The sequence below is a fragment of the Cupressus sempervirens genome, chromosome 1 (genome assembly GCF_028749045.1).
Source record: "Cupressus sempervirens isolate cs-2001-9-10 chromosome 1, ASM2874904v1, whole genome shotgun sequence".
NCBI classification, from domain to species: Eukaryota; Viridiplantae; Streptophyta; class Pinopsida; order Cupressales; family Cupressaceae; genus Cupressus; species Cupressus sempervirens.
This window is the reverse complement of record NC_143118.1, coordinates 469,648,208-469,669,532: the sequence shown is the minus strand read 5'-3', so window position 1 is coordinate 469,669,532 and position 21,325 is coordinate 469,648,208. Positions and strand designations below refer to the sequence as shown.

At 35.7% G+C, this 21,325-nt stretch overlaps 1 protein-coding gene across 2 annotated transcripts; it reads left to right on the top strand.

Annotated features, from left to right (window-relative positions):
• The first annotated feature begins 301 nt into the window (after nt 1-301).
• Nucleotides 302-20,636, top strand: ABO1 (IKI3 family protein). Of its 2 annotated transcripts, none has more exons than XM_089828264.1 (5): nt 302-685; nt 7,959-8,282; nt 8,493-11,758; nt 19,351-19,467; nt 19,563-20,636. In XM_089828264.1, exons 1-5 carry the CDS (start codon nt 527-529, stop codon nt 19,867-19,869), a joined length of 4,173 nt encoding a protein of 1,390 aa, XP_089684390.1. In that variant the 5' UTR covers nt 302-526; the 3' UTR covers nt 19,870-20,636. The 2 variants fall into 2 exon arrangements, with proteins under 2 accessions (XP_089684390.1, XP_089684393.1); XM_089828267.1 differs by lacking the exon at nt 302-685 and adding an exon at nt 699-849.
• Nucleotides 20,637-21,325: the final 689 nt, after the last annotated feature.

Below are 21,325 nucleotides of genomic sequence, written 5' to 3'. Positions count from 1 at the left end.
TTTAAAAAGTTTACACTATGTTTTACTAGCTACTATTTTACAATTTTACCCAATTTTTTTTATACCATTAATACCACCGCTCAAACTTACTACATATTTTGGTACTTTGATTTAAGTAATCAACATTTTTTAAAATTTAAGTAACTGGAAAAAATTATTTTCAACGAATTTTTGCTTAAAAAAAATAAAATTGCAAAAGTAATTTAATTACCCCACTTCACTCAATGAAGGGAGGGACAGTGGCACATGTGCCCCTTGTTAAATATATCTATAAATAAAAAGTTAAGTGAACTATTATCATACCTAAAAATCTGTATACATGGATGCGCATGATGTAGCAGATAGGTAGCTTAAAGTGAGTATAGTCGCTAAAAAAACAATGCTGTGCCAACAGAATCGAGTAGAGTTAATGAAGTCTCCGGGATTCTGAAGACGCAGGGTTTTAGCTGGAACAAGGGTTTTGCCTGCGGAATCTATTCAACCCCACTTTCAGAGCGCATGAGAGGTTAACTTACGAACTGTCAGAATGAAAAATTTGAAGGTGTTTAGGGAGTTTACAGCTAAAGTGAAGCTGCTAAACGAGGACGAAGAGCTCCTGGTTTCAGCTCTAGATGTGGAAAACAGCCGAATTTTCTTTGCTTCTTCAGCGAACATTATCTATGGAATAAACCTTTCTGCAGCTAATGTAAGATTGTTTGTATTTTGAAGTCCACAATTTAGTATATTTAGTTCTTTAAGAGGAGTGAAAACCTCATGCTTGTGTGCGGCGGCGGCGAGTATTGGAAGGGGAACCAATGATGAAATCATCTCCCTTGTGGCTACCCAGTTGATTGGTGGCCCAAGCTAGAGGTAACCAGTCCATTCCTTGTCTATTGTCCTTAACCAGTTGCCTCAGCCCTGCTTCATAGGCCATGAGCTTCTTTGGGATGTTCCCAACTTTACTTTCCAGCTCAATTCTTTTAGTTTTCTCATTTTCCAAGTTGTCTTGCAATTCTCTAACATTTTTCTTCAAGGAGATGATCTCATTATAAATCCAAGAATCAACCTGAAGGGAGGCATTCACCTTCAATTTGGCTTTGTTGATTCGTGTTTGATAAGTGATGTCATGTTTGATAATTGATGAGTCATCCTTGAATACAAGATCTGAAAAACTAAACACATGCATTTGCAAATGCAAATGGTAAAATGGGATATCTGTCCAAATGAATTTATCATGTAAGACTTGACTTGAACCTACAGCTAATGTTTTACCACCTCAAAAGAATTGTATTATATTAGACATCAAGATAAATTTCTAATTAGACAGCTTCCTCAACAGATCTGATATGCAATTTTCATAAATGTGATTTTTACCTGTAGGATTGTAAAGCACTTTGAATTCACTGAGGCCATATTCACCAATATTAGTACTAGTAGCTAAAGGACAGGTATAACAATGTCATTTGGAATATACAAATACAAGCTACAATCAATAAAACTATCTTCCCAAGAGACTTGTCTATTATTTATTTCATGGAATAAACCTTTCTGCAGCTAATGTAAGATTGTTTGTATTTTGAAGTCCACAATTTAGTATATTTAGTTCTTTAAGAGGAGTGAAAACCTCATCTTTCAGGAATGTTAGTGTTAACATAAACAGTTTTAAAATTATGTCTGTATAAAACGAAGTAAAATTAGGCGAGCAGAAATTTAGGAGAAATCTAACAGGTTAACGTTAATCATTATTAGCATTTCAGAGTTGCAGGTATTAGGGATCTTTTCGGAGTTTTCTTCAGCTTCGTTCTAGTAGCCTATTTAAGAATATTTGTTCTGTACTTTATAACTAAAATAATGTTAAGAAACTATATATAAGAACAAATCTATAGCAGGAATTAATAGAGTGAGTAGGCGCATCATATTCACAAGATTTGAACTCGAGTTTTGATGTAGTAAGCAGCATGCAATTCCCACTCAATCTTAGGTCGGATGACAGTTGAATTTTTTTTGTTGAGGTTTTATTTTTTGTGGAATATTGAGCTTCATGTTTTATCCATTTTTGTTGAGGGCTTCTGTTCGGGAATATGTTGAGCTCTTTTTTAAAGTCGTTTTTTATTTAATTATTTTATGAAATATAAAGCACGTTATTTGTCTGTGGGACTAGATACCTGAATGACATTCCCACCGAGAAGCAAACCTATGTCACTTATATTGCCCAAAAACCCTTTTATTGGCACCAGGATGACATGGACGTGAATCTCTGAAGCCAAGAAGACAATGGCACAAAGCACTTGAAAATATATATTAATACAATTGCTTTTTATTTTAAAAAGAACTTGAAGGTGATGTCAGGGGTCCGTGTTCCTGTTTTGATTTTAATGTGATTGGACAATCGACTTGTAACCAGGGTGATTATTCTACAATTTCTACTGACATGAATTTACTTCATTATCTTGTTATTCACAGTTCTAAGCCAAAGCTGTTGAAACATGGAAGAACTCAAGCAAAGTAGATGAATATTGAAGACTGAAAACAAAGTAGATGAAACATGGAAGGCTAAAATCAAAGTAGATGAAACATGGAAGTCTGAAAACAAGATGGATATAGACATTCATGTTATCCAAAATCATTGTGGATTCATGTTATCCAAAATCATGTGGTTTAGTTGTTGGAGACTTGTACCTGCTTGGCTTGAACAAAGTATTTGACAAACAGCTCATAAGCACAAGACAACTGAAGAGAAATCCATTGTGCGGAAAAGAACTCGAGCAACAAGGATCCAATATAAGAACATTATTGTACAAGCTTGCTTCCTTCAAGGACCTTCCAAAGATGCCTGTCTACCAGCAATCTCACTTTCACCAAGTTCCCCGAATTCCAACAATTAAATGTAATCATCCTCTTGCAGAGCTTATGAATTCCAATGATTAAATGACCCTTTTATTGCCAGTAACCTTAAGACTTAGCATGGTTAAAATGCAACTCTGACAAGAGAATCCTACTCACATTCCTTCCTTGCATCCTAAAAGATGAACTTTTAAAATGGATTTGATGCAGTCCCTCTATCTCAAGGAATATGGCAGCTGATTCCTAACTTACCCAAAGTTTCTGGAAGAGTTATGGCAGGGGATGAGTTTTCGGGATGACAATTTTTTTTGGCCAAGTTTGGGGATAAAGGGTCAACAGTCATCAAATGAAAAAGGGTTAAAAAGGATGACAAAGGGTCAACAGTCATGAAATGAAAAGTTGTGATTTCATTAAACATGAGATATGAAAAGGGAGAAGAGAACTTCATTTGAAAGGGAAGCAAGGTAGGAAGAAAAAAGTGAAGGTGCGGAGCAAGGAAGAATGAATAGAAGAGAACAAAAAAAGAAATGAGAAGAAAACAAGAAGTGACTCCTTCAAAAAGAAAAAGTTATGGAGAGGGTGGTATTCTGACACTTTTGAAGAGTTGCAACCATGAAAGGTCACAACTCTTATAAAGGGCTGTAACTCGTCCAAATGTTGTGACCTTTGCAAAGGGGAGCCATGATGACGAGTTGTGACTCTCCTTCACATGGGAAGATATAAAGGGGGGTATATTTTATATGAGGGGGACATCCAAAGAAGAGAAAAATGATATTCTTAAAGGCAACAATTGAGGTACATCCAAGGAAGAGAAAAGTGAAATTCTTAAAGGCAACAATGCAAGTGGTGACTCAAATATAATGAAAGGTGGCGATCCCTTTATCGAATAAAGTGCATTGTGCGAAGGAGACTCAATTCAAGTGAAAAGAGAAGCAACAATAAAATTAAAAATAATATTATTCAGGTTTTAAGAGCAGATTGTAAAGATGAATAAGGCAGAAGAATTCCATTTGATGAAGGAGATTGATCTAAGAGATCAATCTGAAAATTTCATTTGATCAAACATGATAAGAATAAGAGGATTGACCCAGGCAGATATAGATCAAATATAGACAGCAAGCAGACATCAATGAAGTGTCATGATCCAGACCAGATCAATGGCATCTGATTAGAAATTGTTTCATGATAGTGGGACTTCACAACCTCTGTCACGTCTCTGCAATAAGGAAAGATGGTTTCACATCTCTGACATGTATGATTTGAATTGCTGATGTTAGAGAATGAAGCCTCTTTCGTATTGATCTGTAAAGGGATATTGATCAAGCTTCATCGATGGATACCAAGAAAGGAAGAATGTCTTTTGTTAAAAGATGTTTATCTCAGACTAAAACATTAAACTACTGCCAAGAGCCACATGTTAGACACCTCATTTGGATATCAGCTCAAAAGACACGTCCGTCTATTCCTCCTAAAGAGTTATAAAATGACAAGACCCTTGTTTGTCAAGAGGGCATCGAATCACAAGGAAGTAAGCAAATTTGGCACAACAGATTCATACACATGCTGTGGTCTTTGATATTAGTTCCTTATATATGGCATGACAAGTAACATTTATACATGTGGAAAAGTGACTGATGATGCATTTTTGTTATGTATGCTCAGTACTGATTAGGATATGTTGTTGATAACTGATAATTGCATATACAGATTATTGCATAATATTAAGTTGTCTATATGTACTGATTGATTCTTAAGGTCAACTGTGGTAGGGGAAATGAGGAATTACCAGTAGGGGAATGGTGATGGGGTCATCTTCTATGTACGCCACCTCACGGTGTAAAACTAGAGTTCCATGAGGCCAAAGGTTGCTTCCTTTGGGCTTAGAAAGAATGGATTTCTAAGGCACCCTATTGTGAGTTTTCTGAGCCCACGTTTGTGCTTAGGGTTTTGCACAATTATTTCCCTCAGAAATTGTAAGTTTTTGGTCATCTACAGCAGCGAGGGTTTTTGGAGCAATGAAGGTTTTCATGGGTTTTGTGTGATTTTTTCCCCAAAATTGTAATTTTGTCTTTAAAAGCGTTTTACTCATTTTTTCCCAAAAATAAGGGTCATGAGTGTTGATCGTTTTCTCTCTTTAAAAATTCTATCTGATTTTTCCAATTTTCTTATAGAATTGTTTCTGGGTTTTGATATTTTTTTCTTCTCATAAACCGTGTCTAGATTTTTTGATTTTCATCTTAAAATGGTTTTTGCCTTTTCATAATTTTTTCCACAAAAAATCATGATTGATGTTTCAACATTTGGGTTTTTTCGATTTTCTCCTTAAAAATTGCTTTTGGGTTTTTGAATTTTTTTCCTCAAAAAAATACTTAAAAGGCTTTTTCAATTTTCATCAAAAAATTACTGCAATATTTTATAAATTATTCCTCAAAAAATACTTTAAAGTTATATAGTTTTTTCCTAAAAAAATTACTTTTGGTACTTCTATTTTGTCTCCTTAAAAAAGGAAGTTTGGGTGATCTCAACATCACATCAAGGGTTTGGGGCTTTTCTGCTAAAAAATCGTGGTTTCTTGCAGTCTGTTTTGAGTTGTAGTACTCATCTGCAAATGTTTTTGCCTGATTTTGAAACAAAACGTGTCAGTTTTTCAAGCATTGGTGGGTTCCTGGTTTGATGATTTCCTCAAGATCCTGGTTAAACTGCAGAAGCTTATCTCGGCATCTCTGACTGCTAGGAGGGGTGGTTTTGTTTCCCAATATCAGGTTTGAAGGATTTTGGTTTTCTTGATCATTTCCAAAAGTTTTCCAAATTTTGGGAGGGTCTCAGTGGCATACTCATTTTGCAGAATGTTCTATGCATTCATGACCAGAAAGGTGCAGCCTTCTATGATTTCTGACCAAATGATCTGCATATTATGTCTTCTATAGGATTGTTAGAACAATGACCATTAAGGGAGGGTATTTAAAAAATGCAATGTCTCTTTAATAGTCATTATGTAATCTTTTAATTTCTATAATTTGAGCCTTTTGTCTCTAATTTAAATATGCAATTACCATTACATTTATAAGGACTCTGTCAACTCTTTTTATTATCAGCCAATCTGCTTTTCATTGAATCTTCGGTCAGAGAATCTTTCCATAGGCCTGACATGTACTTATTGCAATCTGTCATACTCTGTGGAATGTTGACTCTCTACTTTGTCTTTGCTGCACTAGGATAGCGTAGCAATCTCTTAAAATCCAAAGAATATCTTAATGATTATTTCTAAATTTGAAGTTCTGCTAGCAATTTATTTTTTCACTGTACCTCTGGTGGGGCATAAATATTGGGTGTTTCCCTTCAAATGTTTATTGATTAGATAAATAAAGTTACTAGATCATACTGTGCAAAACAGTGACTACTTCCCATTATCTTAGCTGCATTCAGGATAGCATCAAAATCTCCTCTTAACATCAACAAAATTCTATTGGTGATTGCTTGTGAGGTCCAAGTTCTGCCAGCATTTCTTTTGTTACTCTACCACCACTGATGCATAAAGATGAGAAATTTCCCTTTTAAATGATTATGAAAAGATAAAGTTACAAGAACAAGATATATGCTTTAAAGATTCAAGGGTTTCACTCAAAACTAATCGTCTTCTGTGCTTATTGCATCTGCTATCTCCCATTTCTTTTCCAAGTAGAAATTGTGATAAGCTGGAAAATTTTAATGCTGTTTTTTAGTCTCTTGAAGTAGCAGAATATTGTTATTTTGATCCTTTATGAGCCTTCTGAAGAGTTGGGAATTGTTAGAGGCAGTAAGCATCTGACATCAAATTATTATGTCTCGAGGCTTTAGTTTTTAATGATTCCTTGGTGGATGGCTTAGAACCCTTTCACAAAATATCAGATTTTGATTTACTTCTGCACCCTAGTCCCCAAGTTTCTTGTGTTTTAACTGAGTTTTGACTTTTGATTATCTGTGGAACACTCATCACCACTTCTAATCAAACAAGAATACTATTTTAGACCGTCTACATTATTAGTTTACTACTGATATTTCTCAACCTTAGTTTTCCTTAACCATTTTGGGCAGGACTTGCACACAATTATCCTATCCTTTTGCTATCTCATGCTTTTGTCTCTTCTCTGATAAAACTTATTAATTTGCTATACTATTTCTGAAGGTGAGGGATCTTCTTCTTCCCTGATTTTGATTCCACATCAATCTCTGCAAATCTATCATGGTTCCACCACTTGAGAATTTCTTCCCCATAAAATTCATGGAATCTTGTAAACATTGACCCATATTGGGACCTCAAGTATCAATTATTTTTGTAGATGAAAGTGGGATGCCCATGATCAAATGTAGATACTGGTATACATGTAAGTCATAAAAGTTTAAAACCATGCCCACCCCCGGAACATCAAATTTTTATCATTGGCATTGTAAAAAATGATCAAGAAGGAGCCCTGATCCAGGAGTTTAATTTCTGTCATTAAATATTTTCTCCACTTGGTTTCCATCCATTTCTTCTAATTGTCTACACCATGCTATGTTCCTGTGAATTCGCAATTTATCTTCTTTCAGAAAATTCAACTACAGTTTTCAGATTGACTTCCATTACTACAACCATGTCTTCCTTTGCACCAAGTGATATCTCTAATTTGAATCTCTTTTAGCTGATTATTCTGTTGTTGTTGAGCCAATCTATTCCAAAGAGTTGAGCAATTATTCTTGTTTTTTCCCCCTTTGATTCTCATCTCAAGCTACACTTCCTTCAGATCTACATTCTCCCTAATTCTTCTTTCTTTAACAAATATTTCCAGTGTCATATATTCAATTTTATATCCTAATCTCTCTGCTGCTGTTGCCATCAATACTTCCATTTCGTCCAGAAAACAGTTTTATGATATATTCCCCAAAAACATGTGGTGCTCACCAACTCCATATCCATCCAATGTTTTAATGTGGCGATCAAGGAGTGGGGAGCTTCAATTTGTTGATCATTTGCCATACCAGTGTAGTGGAATGTGCATGCCCATGCATTGTTGTATTGCACCAGTTTATTTTTGAAATATTAGGTAACCTAATATTTCATTAACTGAATCAGCTTTTATTATTTTTTATTAATATTAACATTTGTGCAATTGCAGGAAACACAATGGACAAGAAACTTGTGCTTACCATCAGAAGGGGCTTTGGGCTTAGAAATTGAAGACCATATCACCGGAATGGACTATCGTATAGAGCAAGAGGCATTGATAGTGGGGACTTCTGCTGGAGATCTTTTGTTGGTCAATCCTACTTCCAGCACTGTGGAGGTGGTTGGCAGGATAGAGGGTGGAGTCAAGACCATAGCTTCCAGCCCAGATGGAGCACTTCTTGCTGTGGCAACTGGTTTTGGGCAGCTCTTATTAATGACTCAGGATTGGGAAGTGCTTTATGAAGTAAAATATGATCTGGACCATAACGTGGAGGTATGCAATAACATCATGAAATTGCTTTCAAATGCTAGAAATTGTTTCTCTTTGATTTGAAAATCCTTTTTCGGATTTAATGAAAAAAATATTCTCGCAAATTCACTGTAAAGAGTAGAGGAAATATCACGAAACATAATTTTGTATGCATCTGTAAGTAGTAAATATTTTGGAAAGTATCTTACTTGTATTGCTAATCTTTTTTGTCAGACTGTGATTCCAGAGATCGCAGAAGTTACATTCAGTGGCTCCTCCAGATGCTTAAATAAAGTGAGAATTTCCTGGCGAGGTGATGGAAAATACTTTGCTACTTTGGAAGGGCCAAGAATCTCAGAAGGTTTGCAGCGACTCAGGGTTTGGGAAAGGGAGTCTGGTACATTGCATTCCTGTTCCGAACCGAAGCTTTTCATGGATGCAGCTATGGACTGGATGCCCAGCGGAGCAAAAGTAGCAGCCGCATGTAACAGAAGCAAACATGAAAAGATTCCTTCTGTAGTTTTCTTTGAGAAAAATGGACTGGAGAGAAGCTCATTTGAATTATATGGCCTAACAGAAGCCAAAATTGAGATGTTGCAATGGAATTGCAATTCAGAACTGCTGGCTGCAACGGTGAGATATGAAGAGGGTTCTAGCATTCAAGTTTGGAGTTTCAGCAATTATCACTGGTATCTGAAGCAGGAGTGGAGGTACATGGGCAAGAACAAGTTGAATTTTATCTGGGACCCTGAAAGGCCCATGCAGTTAATTCATTGGGCTTCCTGTGGATTAGTCCACCATTTACATCTCTGCTGGGAAAGTGCTGTTTGTGACGACTCTACAGCCTTGGTGATTGATGGCAAGCAAGTGCTTGTTACACCTCTATCTTTATCTGTTGTGCCTCCTCCCATGTCTCTTTTCAAGCTTAAGTTTCAGTCTTCTGTTCAGAGTGTTGCTTTTACTTGTAGAGATTTAGAGGCTCAGTTAGCTGTGGGACTCTCAGATGGCAATTTGAGTGTCGTGAAATTTCCAGAGATGAGTATTTGGCATGAACTGGAAGATGTTGTATACAATACAACAATTGTTGATAAGAACAGTTGTCAGATAGCATTTGGCGACCTTAGGCATATGACATGGATAGATTCCAACGTTCTCCTAGGTGTATTGCATTCTAATGATGATCAAGTTTGTCTATATTCAAATTTTACATCTGATAACTGGAGACAGTGTCCTTCAACGAGTGATATAAATAATGAGGTGAGTATACTTGTGGAAATTGAGCTTGTTTGTGATAAGGTAGAGGATGCAGAGTCCAAATATTTATCATGCAATGGTTGGGTTGTCAAATCATATGTGCATACAGTTATGCAAAGTCCAGTGGTAGCCATTTCTGCAAATAATATGAAGAAATCTACAGCATTTGTTCAACTGATAAATGGTTCTGTTGTTTTATATATGTCGAAAGATGGAGTACATATGCCATTGACAGAGTTGTACAAAGAGAGACCAATCAGCTTGAAGGGATTTTTGGCATTTTGCCCATGGATGCGTGCTGTTTCTGTATATGATGAAGGGGATGTGAAGGTTTTATTATTTGGACTTGATGAAGATGGAAAATTACAGTTCAATGATCGGATTATCTGTAGTGACTGCACTAGTTTTGCATTTTATGCAAGTGCTGCAGGCAATGCATACCAAGTGGTTACTCATCTTGTCTATGTGACAAGAAAGGATCTCCTCTTTGTTGTGAGTGTTGATGAAATATTGCATGTAGATGGATCTCATGAATCCGTTGTAAATGTTGAGTCACAAAGAACTGCTCAAAACCGACTTCAAGGTGGGATGAACAATAACAAGGAAGAAACCTCCAATGGGATCAAGGTATGGGAAAGAGGTGCAAAGTTGATTGGTATCATAAATGGTGACGAAGCTGCAGTAATCTTACAAACATTCCGTGGAAATTTGGAAAGCATTTATCCTCGAAAATTGGTTTTGATAGCTATTGCTGGTGCACTGGTTGAAGGGCGTTTCAAAGATGCTGTTTCCTTGGTCAGGCAACATAGGATAAATTACAATGTAATAGTTGATTACTGTGGTTGGAAAACTTTTGTTGAAGCTGCCACTGAATTTGTTTGGCAAGTAGACAACTTAAGTCATATCACAGAATTTGTATGTGCTCTAAAGGATGAAAACATTATGAAGACGCTGTACAAAAATGTTTTATTGCCATTTTCCCCAGATGGCAAGAACGGTTTGGGCACACAGATTTTCATGCCAGATACAAATTCATCTTTTGAATGTAATAATCAAATTTTAAAGAAAGTTGCACTGTTAGATGAAAATACGGAGGCAACAAATAAGGTGCCATCTGTTTTGGAGGCTATAAGAAAAGCCCTTGAAGAACAGGCTCCAAAATGCCCTGCAAGGGAATTGTGCATATTGACTACATTGGCTTGCAATAATCCTCCACAACTGGAAGAAGCATTAAGAAGAATTAAAAAGTTGCGGGATGTTGAAATTTCAACTAAAATGAATCATGGAGGTGGTGCATCTGATATATCAAATCCAAGTTCAGAAGAAGCTCTAAAGCATCTTCTTTGGTTGTCAGATCCTGATTCTGTATTTGAAGCAGCATTAGGACTGTACGATTTGCATCTTGCTGCCATTGTTGCTCTGAACTCACAGCGCGATCCTAAGGAATTTCTTCCTTTCTTACAGGAACTTGAACAGATGTCACCTTTGCTTATGCGCTATACTATAGATTGCAAGCTGCGTAAGTATGAGAGTGCCTTAAAGAATATTGCTGCAACAGGAGATTCATATTTTGGTGAGTGCTTACAGCTAATTAAGAGCAATCCAAAACTTTTCCCTCTTGCAGTTAATATTTTTAAAGATAGTGAAAAGAAATTGGTAATATTGGAAGCTTGGGGGGATCATTTAGTCATTGAAAAAAAATTTGAAGAAGCTGCTATGGCATACTGTAGCTCTTGTTCTTTCAATAAAGCATTAGGGGCATTGCGTACAGGTGGTCTGTGGAAAGAAGCACTAACAATGGGAGGTTTGTTAAAACTTTCAACTGCTGAGATTTTAAATTTAGCCAATGACCTTTGTGAAGAGCTTCAAGCTCTAGGAAAGCCAGCAGATGCTGCAAAGATTGCATTAGATTACTGCAAAGACATTCAAAGTGCTATCAATTTGCTTTTAACTGCTCGAGAATGGACAGAGGCTTTAAGGATAGGATTTTTACATGGCACAGGAGAATTGATAGAATCTAAGGTAAAATGTGCAGCTGTTGAGTGCGCGAATGCACTCATATCAGACTATGAAGAAGGTGTAGAGAAGGTAGGAAAATATTCGGCACGTTATTTGGCTGTCCGCCAGCGACGTTTACTCCTTGCAGCCAAGCTGCAGATGGAAGGCATGACAAAGGATGATTTAGATGACGATACTGTTTCAGAAACCAGCAGTAACTTAAGTGGAATGAGTGCTTACACCTTTGGGTATGATGTTTGTGCACTGCATTATCTATCATAGTTAGGTTTTATAGTATTTGTTGAAATTTAAATACAAATTTTACTCAATTGAAAGTACTATTTAAGGTTAAAGGTAAAGGATATATTTTAGGTCTTGGCCATATTAGCTGCCTTTTGGCAGATGAGGGTTGCCTTATGGAAGCCTGCCCACATGACATTATCTCTGAGTTTACCTTACATGTTTTAATTTTATATTCTTTTGGTTTAATCAGGCTTGGGAGTAATATGAACCGTGCCAATGGACTTGCTACCTTTGCCATTTCTTGGCATGTTTGGTTCATGCTGTAAAAATTTTCTACTAAATAACAGTTTTCATAGTTTGTCCACAGTTTCTCCCCTGTAGAAATCCTAAGATGTTTTGAAGACAGATAACATGGTGCTGGCAAGGGAACTTCTGACTCCACTGTATATTTATGTGTACTGTGTTAACCATCTGATACACCATAGCTTTTTCTCCAAATAAAAAAAATTACTGCTTTCAATTTTTTTGTAGATTACTTATACATTTGGAAGATTCGGTGGTGTTATAATTTGGCTTTACCAATATTTATCGCCATGGATAAAGAGCCGCAATTTGTGGCAGACATCTATTATGGGATCACAAGTTAGAATAAAATCACATGATTCAGTTCAGTATTGATTTGCAAGAGAGTAAAATGCTTTAAACGATGTCTAAATGTCATAGTATGGAAATATAACTAGAATTGTTCCATTTTGTACCTGGATAGGTTGTGGTAGGAGGTGCACAAAAGACTTTAAATTATAAATCCGACCACCAAATAGGTACTAAAAATGGGGTTTAGTACTCTCAGTCCTCTGGAGACCACTTGACACGTCAGATCTGGTTTAAGAATAATCTCTAGTAGTTATTATAATGCTAAAATATTTAGCTATGTTGAATCAGTTGGTTCCACCACTCTTTCCACTATTCTGACTACTATGTAGTAACTAGAAGACATTGAAAACTGTATTGATAATATTTGTCACCAACCACAAAATATTAGTTCTAGATTTGGAATACCTTCGGCTTTAAATCCAGTAAGCAGTTACATTGTCTTAACGCCTCGAAATGTTGCTTGGTTGTAAAACCTCCGTTGAAGTGTAATATCCCCTCTTTAAACTTAAATTTATGTCCAAAAAAAGGTGAAGTGATAGATAACATCAAATTAGATTTTAAGTTTATTTTTGATAATATCAAGAGGCATGTGAATGGTTACGTCAATTGGAGGAAAAATGTATTCGAGAGTTACCAAGCAAGGGGGAGGAACGTCACTAAGAATACATTTTATTATCTGATAATCACTCTGGGAGTATGGAATGATGGTTCAGTTAACCCGAGGATAAAACACTTTTTAGTTTTAGCATTTTTGGTCTAGACTTGGAAGACAAAAATCGGCAATTCCCAAGAGTTCCATGCAGAGAGCACCACTGTCCAAATCTGAGTTTGAATTAGGATAACCTTACAACCTGCCACAGATTATTACTTTGTGTAGACAATCATCTGGCATTTTCAAAGGCAGATTTTGGTTCTGCGTACCATAGTTTATAAATTCGGTTTCGGCAATTTCTTGTCTGGCCCAATTTTTTTGAAAATATCGGAATGGGCAAAAACTCTGCAAAAAATCCGGCAAGAAGTCGGCAGTTTTATCAAACATTTGAAAATATACAATTTCTTTAAAACTCATAAATAGACACCAAATTTGTAGAACATATAATGATTTGAGATATCCACCATATATAAATAAAAGTTTTGAGTTAAACAATAATATATAGCAACTGAAATTTAGTAGATTAACACAGTGATAGAATCATATACCAAAAAACAAGTCCATCTGATTATAAATAAGTTCAATACATATAGAAGTCAATCTCCATGAAACTAAAACTTCTGAATACATATTAGGTTCAAGTTTCAATATCAATGAAAACTAAAAGTAGCAATTTAGTGTCTACGAGTAAAAGTCAAAAGAGATTGCTTGTGCTGGGTGGGTAGTGTTGAAGTTGTTTCTTTGGCAACATCCTCAACGTATGCCTGCATCGGGGCCTCAAGCTCAACAAAAGCCTCTGATGGATGACCAGCTCATGTTCCTCCTTATGTGCTGTGACATCCACACCTCAGTCATCTTCCTTCATCTCAAACTCACCTAGCTGCTCATCTGTCAATAAAGGATCCTCATAGCCAAGGTGCAGTAGAAGAAGAGGCCTCTTTACTTGTTTGTGATCTTGTAGAACTAAAAGTCCCCATTGAAGCTGCCATGGCCTCAAATGTCCTCTTTTTGCTGCCTTATTTTGTGCAAATTCTTGAAGGCTTGTCAAAGCTTCTCTTGAAGCCTCTTCCGTACATTTATGACATGGTGAATTATCATTATTTGGAATCTTTGCAAGATAGTATTTCAATTGGCTTACACCTGAAGTCATATGCTAGTGGCAAAAGCTACATTGGACTTGTCCTTTGTTTGCTCCTCGGATTCCATATTTCCATATAGAGTCCTTTCTGCCACCAGCCATCATTTGAAAAAATAGGCAGACTTTAAGAACGTAGCAAAAAAAAAAACCAATTATAATTAGAAAACACTTAAATTTGCGATAAATCAAATTTAATATTCTATAAATATTCAAAATACTGTTATAAGCCTATTAAAATATATTATAAAATATAATCTATTAAAATTTAAAATCTATTATAAATATATTTAAATATATATTTATTATTTATTATAAACCTATTTACTGCTATGACAGACAAAAAAAACAGTATTAGTAATTTGATATAAATTGTATAATAGAAAATTCAAACTACTATAAATTTGAATTATAGTAAATTGCTAAATATTATTAGTAATTTCGTATTACAGTAAATATTAAATACTAATTATTATATATTATATATAAAATCTAAAATTTAAAATAGTACTACAGAAAATTAAAAAATGAAAATACAATCTATCTATGTATTTTAAATTTTAATAATTTACAAAAATAATTTATATTTTACAAAAGAAATTATGTTTTAAATAAAAATTACTAGCAAAATATATAAAATAAAATAAAAATATTTATGAAATACTACATAGTAACATACCTGGGATTCAAGAAGCCTGCAACCTACAAAAATCAAACAAAACTCCAAATCACTGAAGGAAAAATTGTCGTTGAAGTCCAAACTCCAAATTGCTATAGACAATGGCCTCAAATGTAGACAAATGCGGTCGAATGCAGAGATGAGGTTGAATGCAAAGAAAATCTGACAGCTGAGTGCAGGTCGAATGTAGAGAAGTCCAAATCGCTGAGGGTTGAATGCGTCACTGCCGAGAGTTGAATGTATTTCGTTTAAGACAGGTCAAGACTCTTAAAATAAAAAAAACTATTTCCTAACCTAAAATGAATCTTCAACAAATACTTTTCAACGAATTTGTGGAAGACTTTCCAACATTTTTTTGTGCGGTTTTTTAATTTTTAATGCAATACATTCCCTGAAATATGTGGTGATATTTTTCTATTTCACGGTGCCAATATTTGGCAGGATAATATCAGCCAGCTCAGAGTTGTGCGAAATATTGCAGATTAGGTGATATTTCGCCATTTTTTTAAACTATGCTGTGTACTACAGAATAATATAAATGCTTCAGGAAATCATAATAGTGAGGCAAGCAATTTAGAAGCGAACAATTGAAATCATAACAATTGCAAATAGAAAACAGTTGTTGGACCTGTCAAATAGATTTCTACAACCCATTTTGATTCATAGAGAAGAAGAGTCCAAGCCAAGGGTCATCAAGACGAATACATTTCTAGATTTTTTAATATCCTGGATCTTGAAAAGGGACGCAGAAAATCAGATGAAGTTTCTTAGCAAACCTCAAAACCAGTGATTGATAGACAAATTTACTAGACAAAGAGGTCAAGGAAGAAAATGCAGAGTGTAATTTAAAAGTAGAAACATTAAAACCTTAGCTGTCAAAAGGTAAGAACGGAGGAAATCAATCATAGAAATTTGGAGATGGAATTAAGCTACAAGGTAGCAGTATGGAGGAGCATAAAACTGTAGGGATGTGGAATTTGGCTCCACCAATCTTCATGCCACACATTTAGTTCACAAGGATTGCAGAGTCACTACAATTTCTTCTGAATAAAAAATTATGAAATTGTGGGAAGCTCACCTTATAGAAGATGTATTATGAAACCTGGAATTATGTGAGGAATGGCCAGAAAGGGTAAAAGAAGCCAAGTTGATATACACTTGAGCAAAACATCTTTACAAATTTAAGGAAAAGTTTGCTCACATGGATAATGAAAAGCAAGAGTCTAGGCTGCAATTAGGCGTGCTTTTAAACCGTACATGGGAACCTTAGAAGCTAGTGACAAAACAATTAATTTTGGTGTTACTAGTTGGAGTGATTAATCCCATTATCCACCGCTGTCCAGGAAAGGGTAGTAAGCTTAACATCATCTAGGAAGAAAAAGCTAAGTATTGCAATCATTCTTATGAGGACAATGCAAAATATGGAGGAGACGGTAATAGTATGGATTTAATTTACACTTTGCCCTTACAGAATTGTCTTTTCACCATTGAAAGTACTGCTTCATGCAACTAAAGGTAGGAATTTTTGCTTCATTTTATAAGGACATAATTTATGCCTTGTTTAGTTACTTTGAAGCATAGAAACATGGGGACGCGTCCCCCTGCCCTCCCTCTTTGCCCCACGTCCCAAAGACGGGGATGAACTTGGTACTAGTGGACTCTGTTGCCCCGTCCTTGGCAGCGCCACTAGATTCCACCACATCTGCTGAGGATGGGGGGATGTCGTGGTGTTGACTATTTGCTGATTTGACTATTTATGTTCAATTTTCCATATTCCAATTCAATACATTGTTCAAGTATTTACTCATTTACATTTTTATATCTTATATTGGAATACATCTTTTCATAACTAGCATTTTAAGTACCATATGTATAGTACATACAACCCCTCCTGTTCCCTGCCACAGTCGCCCTGCCCTCGCCAAATTAAGACCCCTCTGGTCCCCCGTCTTGGAGACTTGTCCCACCATTGTGCCGTTCCCCTATTCCCCCATCCCCCAGCATGGTGTAACTATGCTTGGAAGATTTTTCATTGTGTAGAGTGTCACAGCAGAATTGCTGACCAGATCAAATATCTCATTCGGAAGACAGGGATCCTCTAACATCGTAGAGATTGTAGGTTTGCTTTGTTGGGGACCTTGTCTTATCCTGCGATTCAAAATGTGTAACACAGAGGATAGCATACATCCTCTTGTACTGACCTGTCTGTGTTCTTTTGCAAGAGCACTGAAATCCTTGGTTTACGGGTTAGGGTTCACGAAGCAACTTTTATTTATTTATGTTGGCATTGCATCTTAATGTGCAGATTTCCTCCTGTTTGTTTTGAATCTTTAGATTCCTCTTGAAACGTTACATGTTTTCCTGGGTCCATTTGGAACAATTCTACATCCAAATAAAGTGTCCAGGCAGAATCCCCACCCAAATTGGTGACTGGGTCTGAACTAGAACAGGAGACAGGCAATGCAAGTGACAATCAGGAAAACAAAGTTTTTATATATATTCAACATTTGGTCGATAACAGAATTTTTATAAATACTGAAAAGTTAAAACAGATCCAATAATGCCCAAAAAAAAAACTTAGAACTGAGAACTATTGGATGGCTTAAAATACATCTAAAAGTGTGTGGAAGAGAAACTTATTGAGAGGCCAATGTGGATGTCAACTTTTGAGTCCAGGATAGAATCTGGGACAATATCGATGCTGCCTTGGTCAAAACACAAACTTACCATGAAATAATTACCTTTTTACCATTGTACAATGAGACAGATTTCAAGATAGTATATATACTGTCTTGTTAAGAACATAACCCTGCATGGAGAAAATCTTTTTTAGAAACAGTCTTTCACACTAAGTGAGATGTTGTTGCAATGACTTTGCCTCTCAGAATTCATTTTGTTGACATCAGGTAAATTTATTTTACCTTTGTGAAGGTTCACCATATTCATGTGAGGTAAATTTGAGACTTTTTTCTTTAGGGAAACAAAAAGTGCATTTTACTATAGAACATTTGACCCACCAAAATATAGGTTTATAACAGAAAGTCCTAACAGCTCTTAAAGAATCCCCATCACCAAGATACATTAATTTTTGATATGATAATAGCATCCACTGGACCTTTTATCTGTAAATTTATTTGTGCTTCACTTATGAAGTGTATAAACATAAAATGTCATCTCTTGTATGCTCCCTTTGTTTTCTGCTGTACAAATTCTGCAGGAATCTATCAGTCAAGCCCATTGAAAATTTAGGATTGAAGAATATTAGATTGCTATTTTAACTTCCAAACATATTTTTGTAGTTGCCTGTAGGTATCAGTTAATTGTGTAACATTACACACAACTTTTTGCTTAGAAAAATATATATTATTTTTTTGAAATGGGAAGCTTCCTAGTAGCTCACCTGATTCCACAGCAAGCTTTGTATGTATCTGGAAGCCTGATGAAAGTAATGGCGTATATTAGCAAATAGCAAATGTAATCTTTTAGAAATTAACTTGCCATTGCACCCCAGCTTGACACAAAATTGTGAATAAGTAATACAAGAGGGTGATCCTTTAGAAAAATAGGAGATACTATGAATGTACCCTTTTGCACCAGCTCTATCATAATAGTGTGAATAAGACTTCACATTTCTATATTTCTCTGCCCCTTCTCGGAGTTCCTGGCTTGTTGCTGTGTATATTTCTTGGATTGACAGTGACAATATCAATCTGCAAACAACTTTTTAGAGACCTAACTTTTACTTAATTACTCGAGTCTTCTCTTTTTCCTTGCAAGACTGGAAGTTTGCAAAATATACGACATGGCTGATGTGTAAAGCTCCTAGTGCATTTTTTACAAAAAAGTCTCTTAAGAAGGGAATGCATTTTAACCCCTAAATCTGGAATTGTAGCAGATAGTTCCAAAGAAGTGCAACCTGTAAATAATTTACTTATAAGCAAGCAGGTTGGATCATGCTAATTTTTTCATTCATTTCTGCTAATCTTCATTTCTGTGATGTAAGAAAGGGGGTAACTTTCCGTGAAATTTGATGAGGATGAAGATGGTGATCTTTGCACCTCTAGCTGAGATTGATTATTAAAACTAGAGAGGTATAGATCGTTGAATATGTCACATTGGTGAAATTGTGAGATCTCAACTGTATTCAATGTTTCCAAATCATTGGCAGTACTTATGTTCAACTCATAAATAACAATCTCAAATCTAACCAATGATATGTGTAGACATTTATAACTTATTATTCAACTCGTAAATAACAACCTCAAATCCAACCAATGATATGTGTAGACATTTGTAACTTATTATTCAACTCGTAAATAACAATCTCAAATCTAACCAATGATATGTGTAGACATTTATAACTTATTATTCAGCCACCTGATCTTTTGACTGAAGAATTCAATTGATTTCCATATAAATTTGTCAACTTGCAAAATATTTTTTCAGTGTTTAATGTATGAGTTGTTGTTCATAATAGGGATGTTGAAGGATCAAACACATCTACTTCCTATAGCATGCTGAGCAGAGGAGCTCGTGCAAGGACAAGAATACGAACACGCCGTAAAGCTCATGGGACAAAAATTCGTGCTGGCAGGTTGGAACTTTTATCATGTTTTTAAATGGTGTGTAGAATTCTTTAGAGGTTACTATGTTAAATTCTGATAAGTTTTTAATGATATGTCATGTCAGTCCTGGAGAGGAGTTTGCTCTTGTGGAACACTTGCAAAGCATGGCCCTTAGCAGTCGAGCTCAGGAGGAACTGAAGATGCTCTTACAAGTACTGTTATTTCTTGGAGAGGAAAAACTTGCTAGAAAGTTGGAAAGCATCGGAGTGCGATTCCAATCTTGTCAGCAAGCTGCTGTTGAAGAAGCTGAAAATAAATTAGCTGAGGATGAAGCAGAAAATATGCAGATGGAAAATCTAAGTATTTCAAAAAAGAAGCAGGGGTTAATTGACAGGCAATGTTGGCAATGGGAAGTGCTACTGCCCCCTTAATCCCAATCACTCTTCTTCCCTCACTGGGGGTCACGTCTCTGATAGTCTATATCAGTATGCATGAATAACATTTTTGGAATATCTCAATCAAATTGCAGAAAATTTCCACGACTAGTTGACAAAATGAATATTCTTGATTCATACATTCTGTAGCGAGAGGACCACATTTTGCCCAAGAATACATCCTTCTTATAACACATTTAGAGAATACGGTAGAAAGGAAATGTAAATCAGGGGGATCTGTTACAAGTGAATAAGTTCATCTGTTTGAAGATTTGCCTTTTACAGATCATTAGCAATATTGTCCTGTAGCATCCCTCCAGCAAGTACATAAATGCCAAGCAAAAGCTAGGCTGTTTTTCATTTTGAGAACAACTTTGCAATTATTATCTCCAACATGGTGACCTGGCGATTATAGCGAACATTGTGGCTAGGGAGTTTGAAAATTGGTTCATGTCAAGGTCTAGATGCAGCATTGACAGTGATTGGCTTCGTCATGTATATCAAAACCAAACCCTAAGTTGGGTTCCAAATTTGGGCTGATATAGGTGCAGAGCCCATTTCACTATATGATTGGATTTACTTTGTTTCCACTTCTGTCCAAATACAAAACTTGAATCTGGTTTGAATCTAGTCATCTTGATTGTGGTGGAGTGAACCTTTTTTACATAGTTGACAACAAGGGATTAAACTTAGATTAAATGTGAGTAAGTGGAACATGAGGAGTCTGGACCCAGTTATTCATTTAATTGATTTGAATTTTGTTATTGGCTCTGTAATACATTTGTGGGGAAAATTGGCTGGTTCATTTTAAAAAAATGTTTAATATTAATTATTAAGATGGGGCGATATCATTGTAGATGTTACTGTCTGCTCCTTGGCAAATGACTTGAGCTGTCATTCTGTATTTTATGGTATTGAGTTATAAAAAGTGGAGCGATTGCTTATATACGGAGCTTTATTGGCCGTTTCTCATTTTCAGTTTTTATTATAGTTATGAGAGTATTTAATATTGGGTCTTCGCAGTTGACATTTTTTAAACCTAATGTGGAATATTATCTGTAGGGTAGTTTTGTAAGTATTTGTAGTCTCTTAACACTTTTTAAAATTCATTCGAGGGTATTACCAGGTTTGATTTTATTTTTCTATTAGAAATAAGAGTATCAGAAAATACAAATCAACCAAGGTACCACCACGAAAATCAACAAGGAGGCCAAGCCTCACAAAGGAAGAGCAAAATCAGCTATACAACAAAAAGAGGAGAAGGACTATCTTACTAAGAACATCATAGTAATTGACCACCCAAGCAGTCCACCCTAAGGGACCCTCCATCCAAATGATGCTTTTACGTTCTTGAATTTGCATCAGCCTGAATAAATATTCTTTTCTAGCATTCACTTTCTTACTAATTTCTTTGTTCAGCCTAATGCAAGCTTGCTTAAAAACCTACAGATCA

Coding starts and splice junctions, on each gene's coding strand:
- ABO1 (XM_089828264.1), top strand. CDS start 527: ATGAAAAATTTGAAGGTGTTTAGGGAGTTTACAGCTAAAGTGAAGCTG. Junction 686..7,958: donor TAAACCTTTCTGCAGCTAAT/GTAAGATTGTTT, acceptor GTGCAATTGCAG/GAAACACAATGGACAAGAAA. Junction 8,283..8,492: donor ATCTGGACCATAACGTGGAG/GTATGCAATAAC, acceptor CTTTTTTGTCAG/ACTGTGATTCCAGAGATCGC.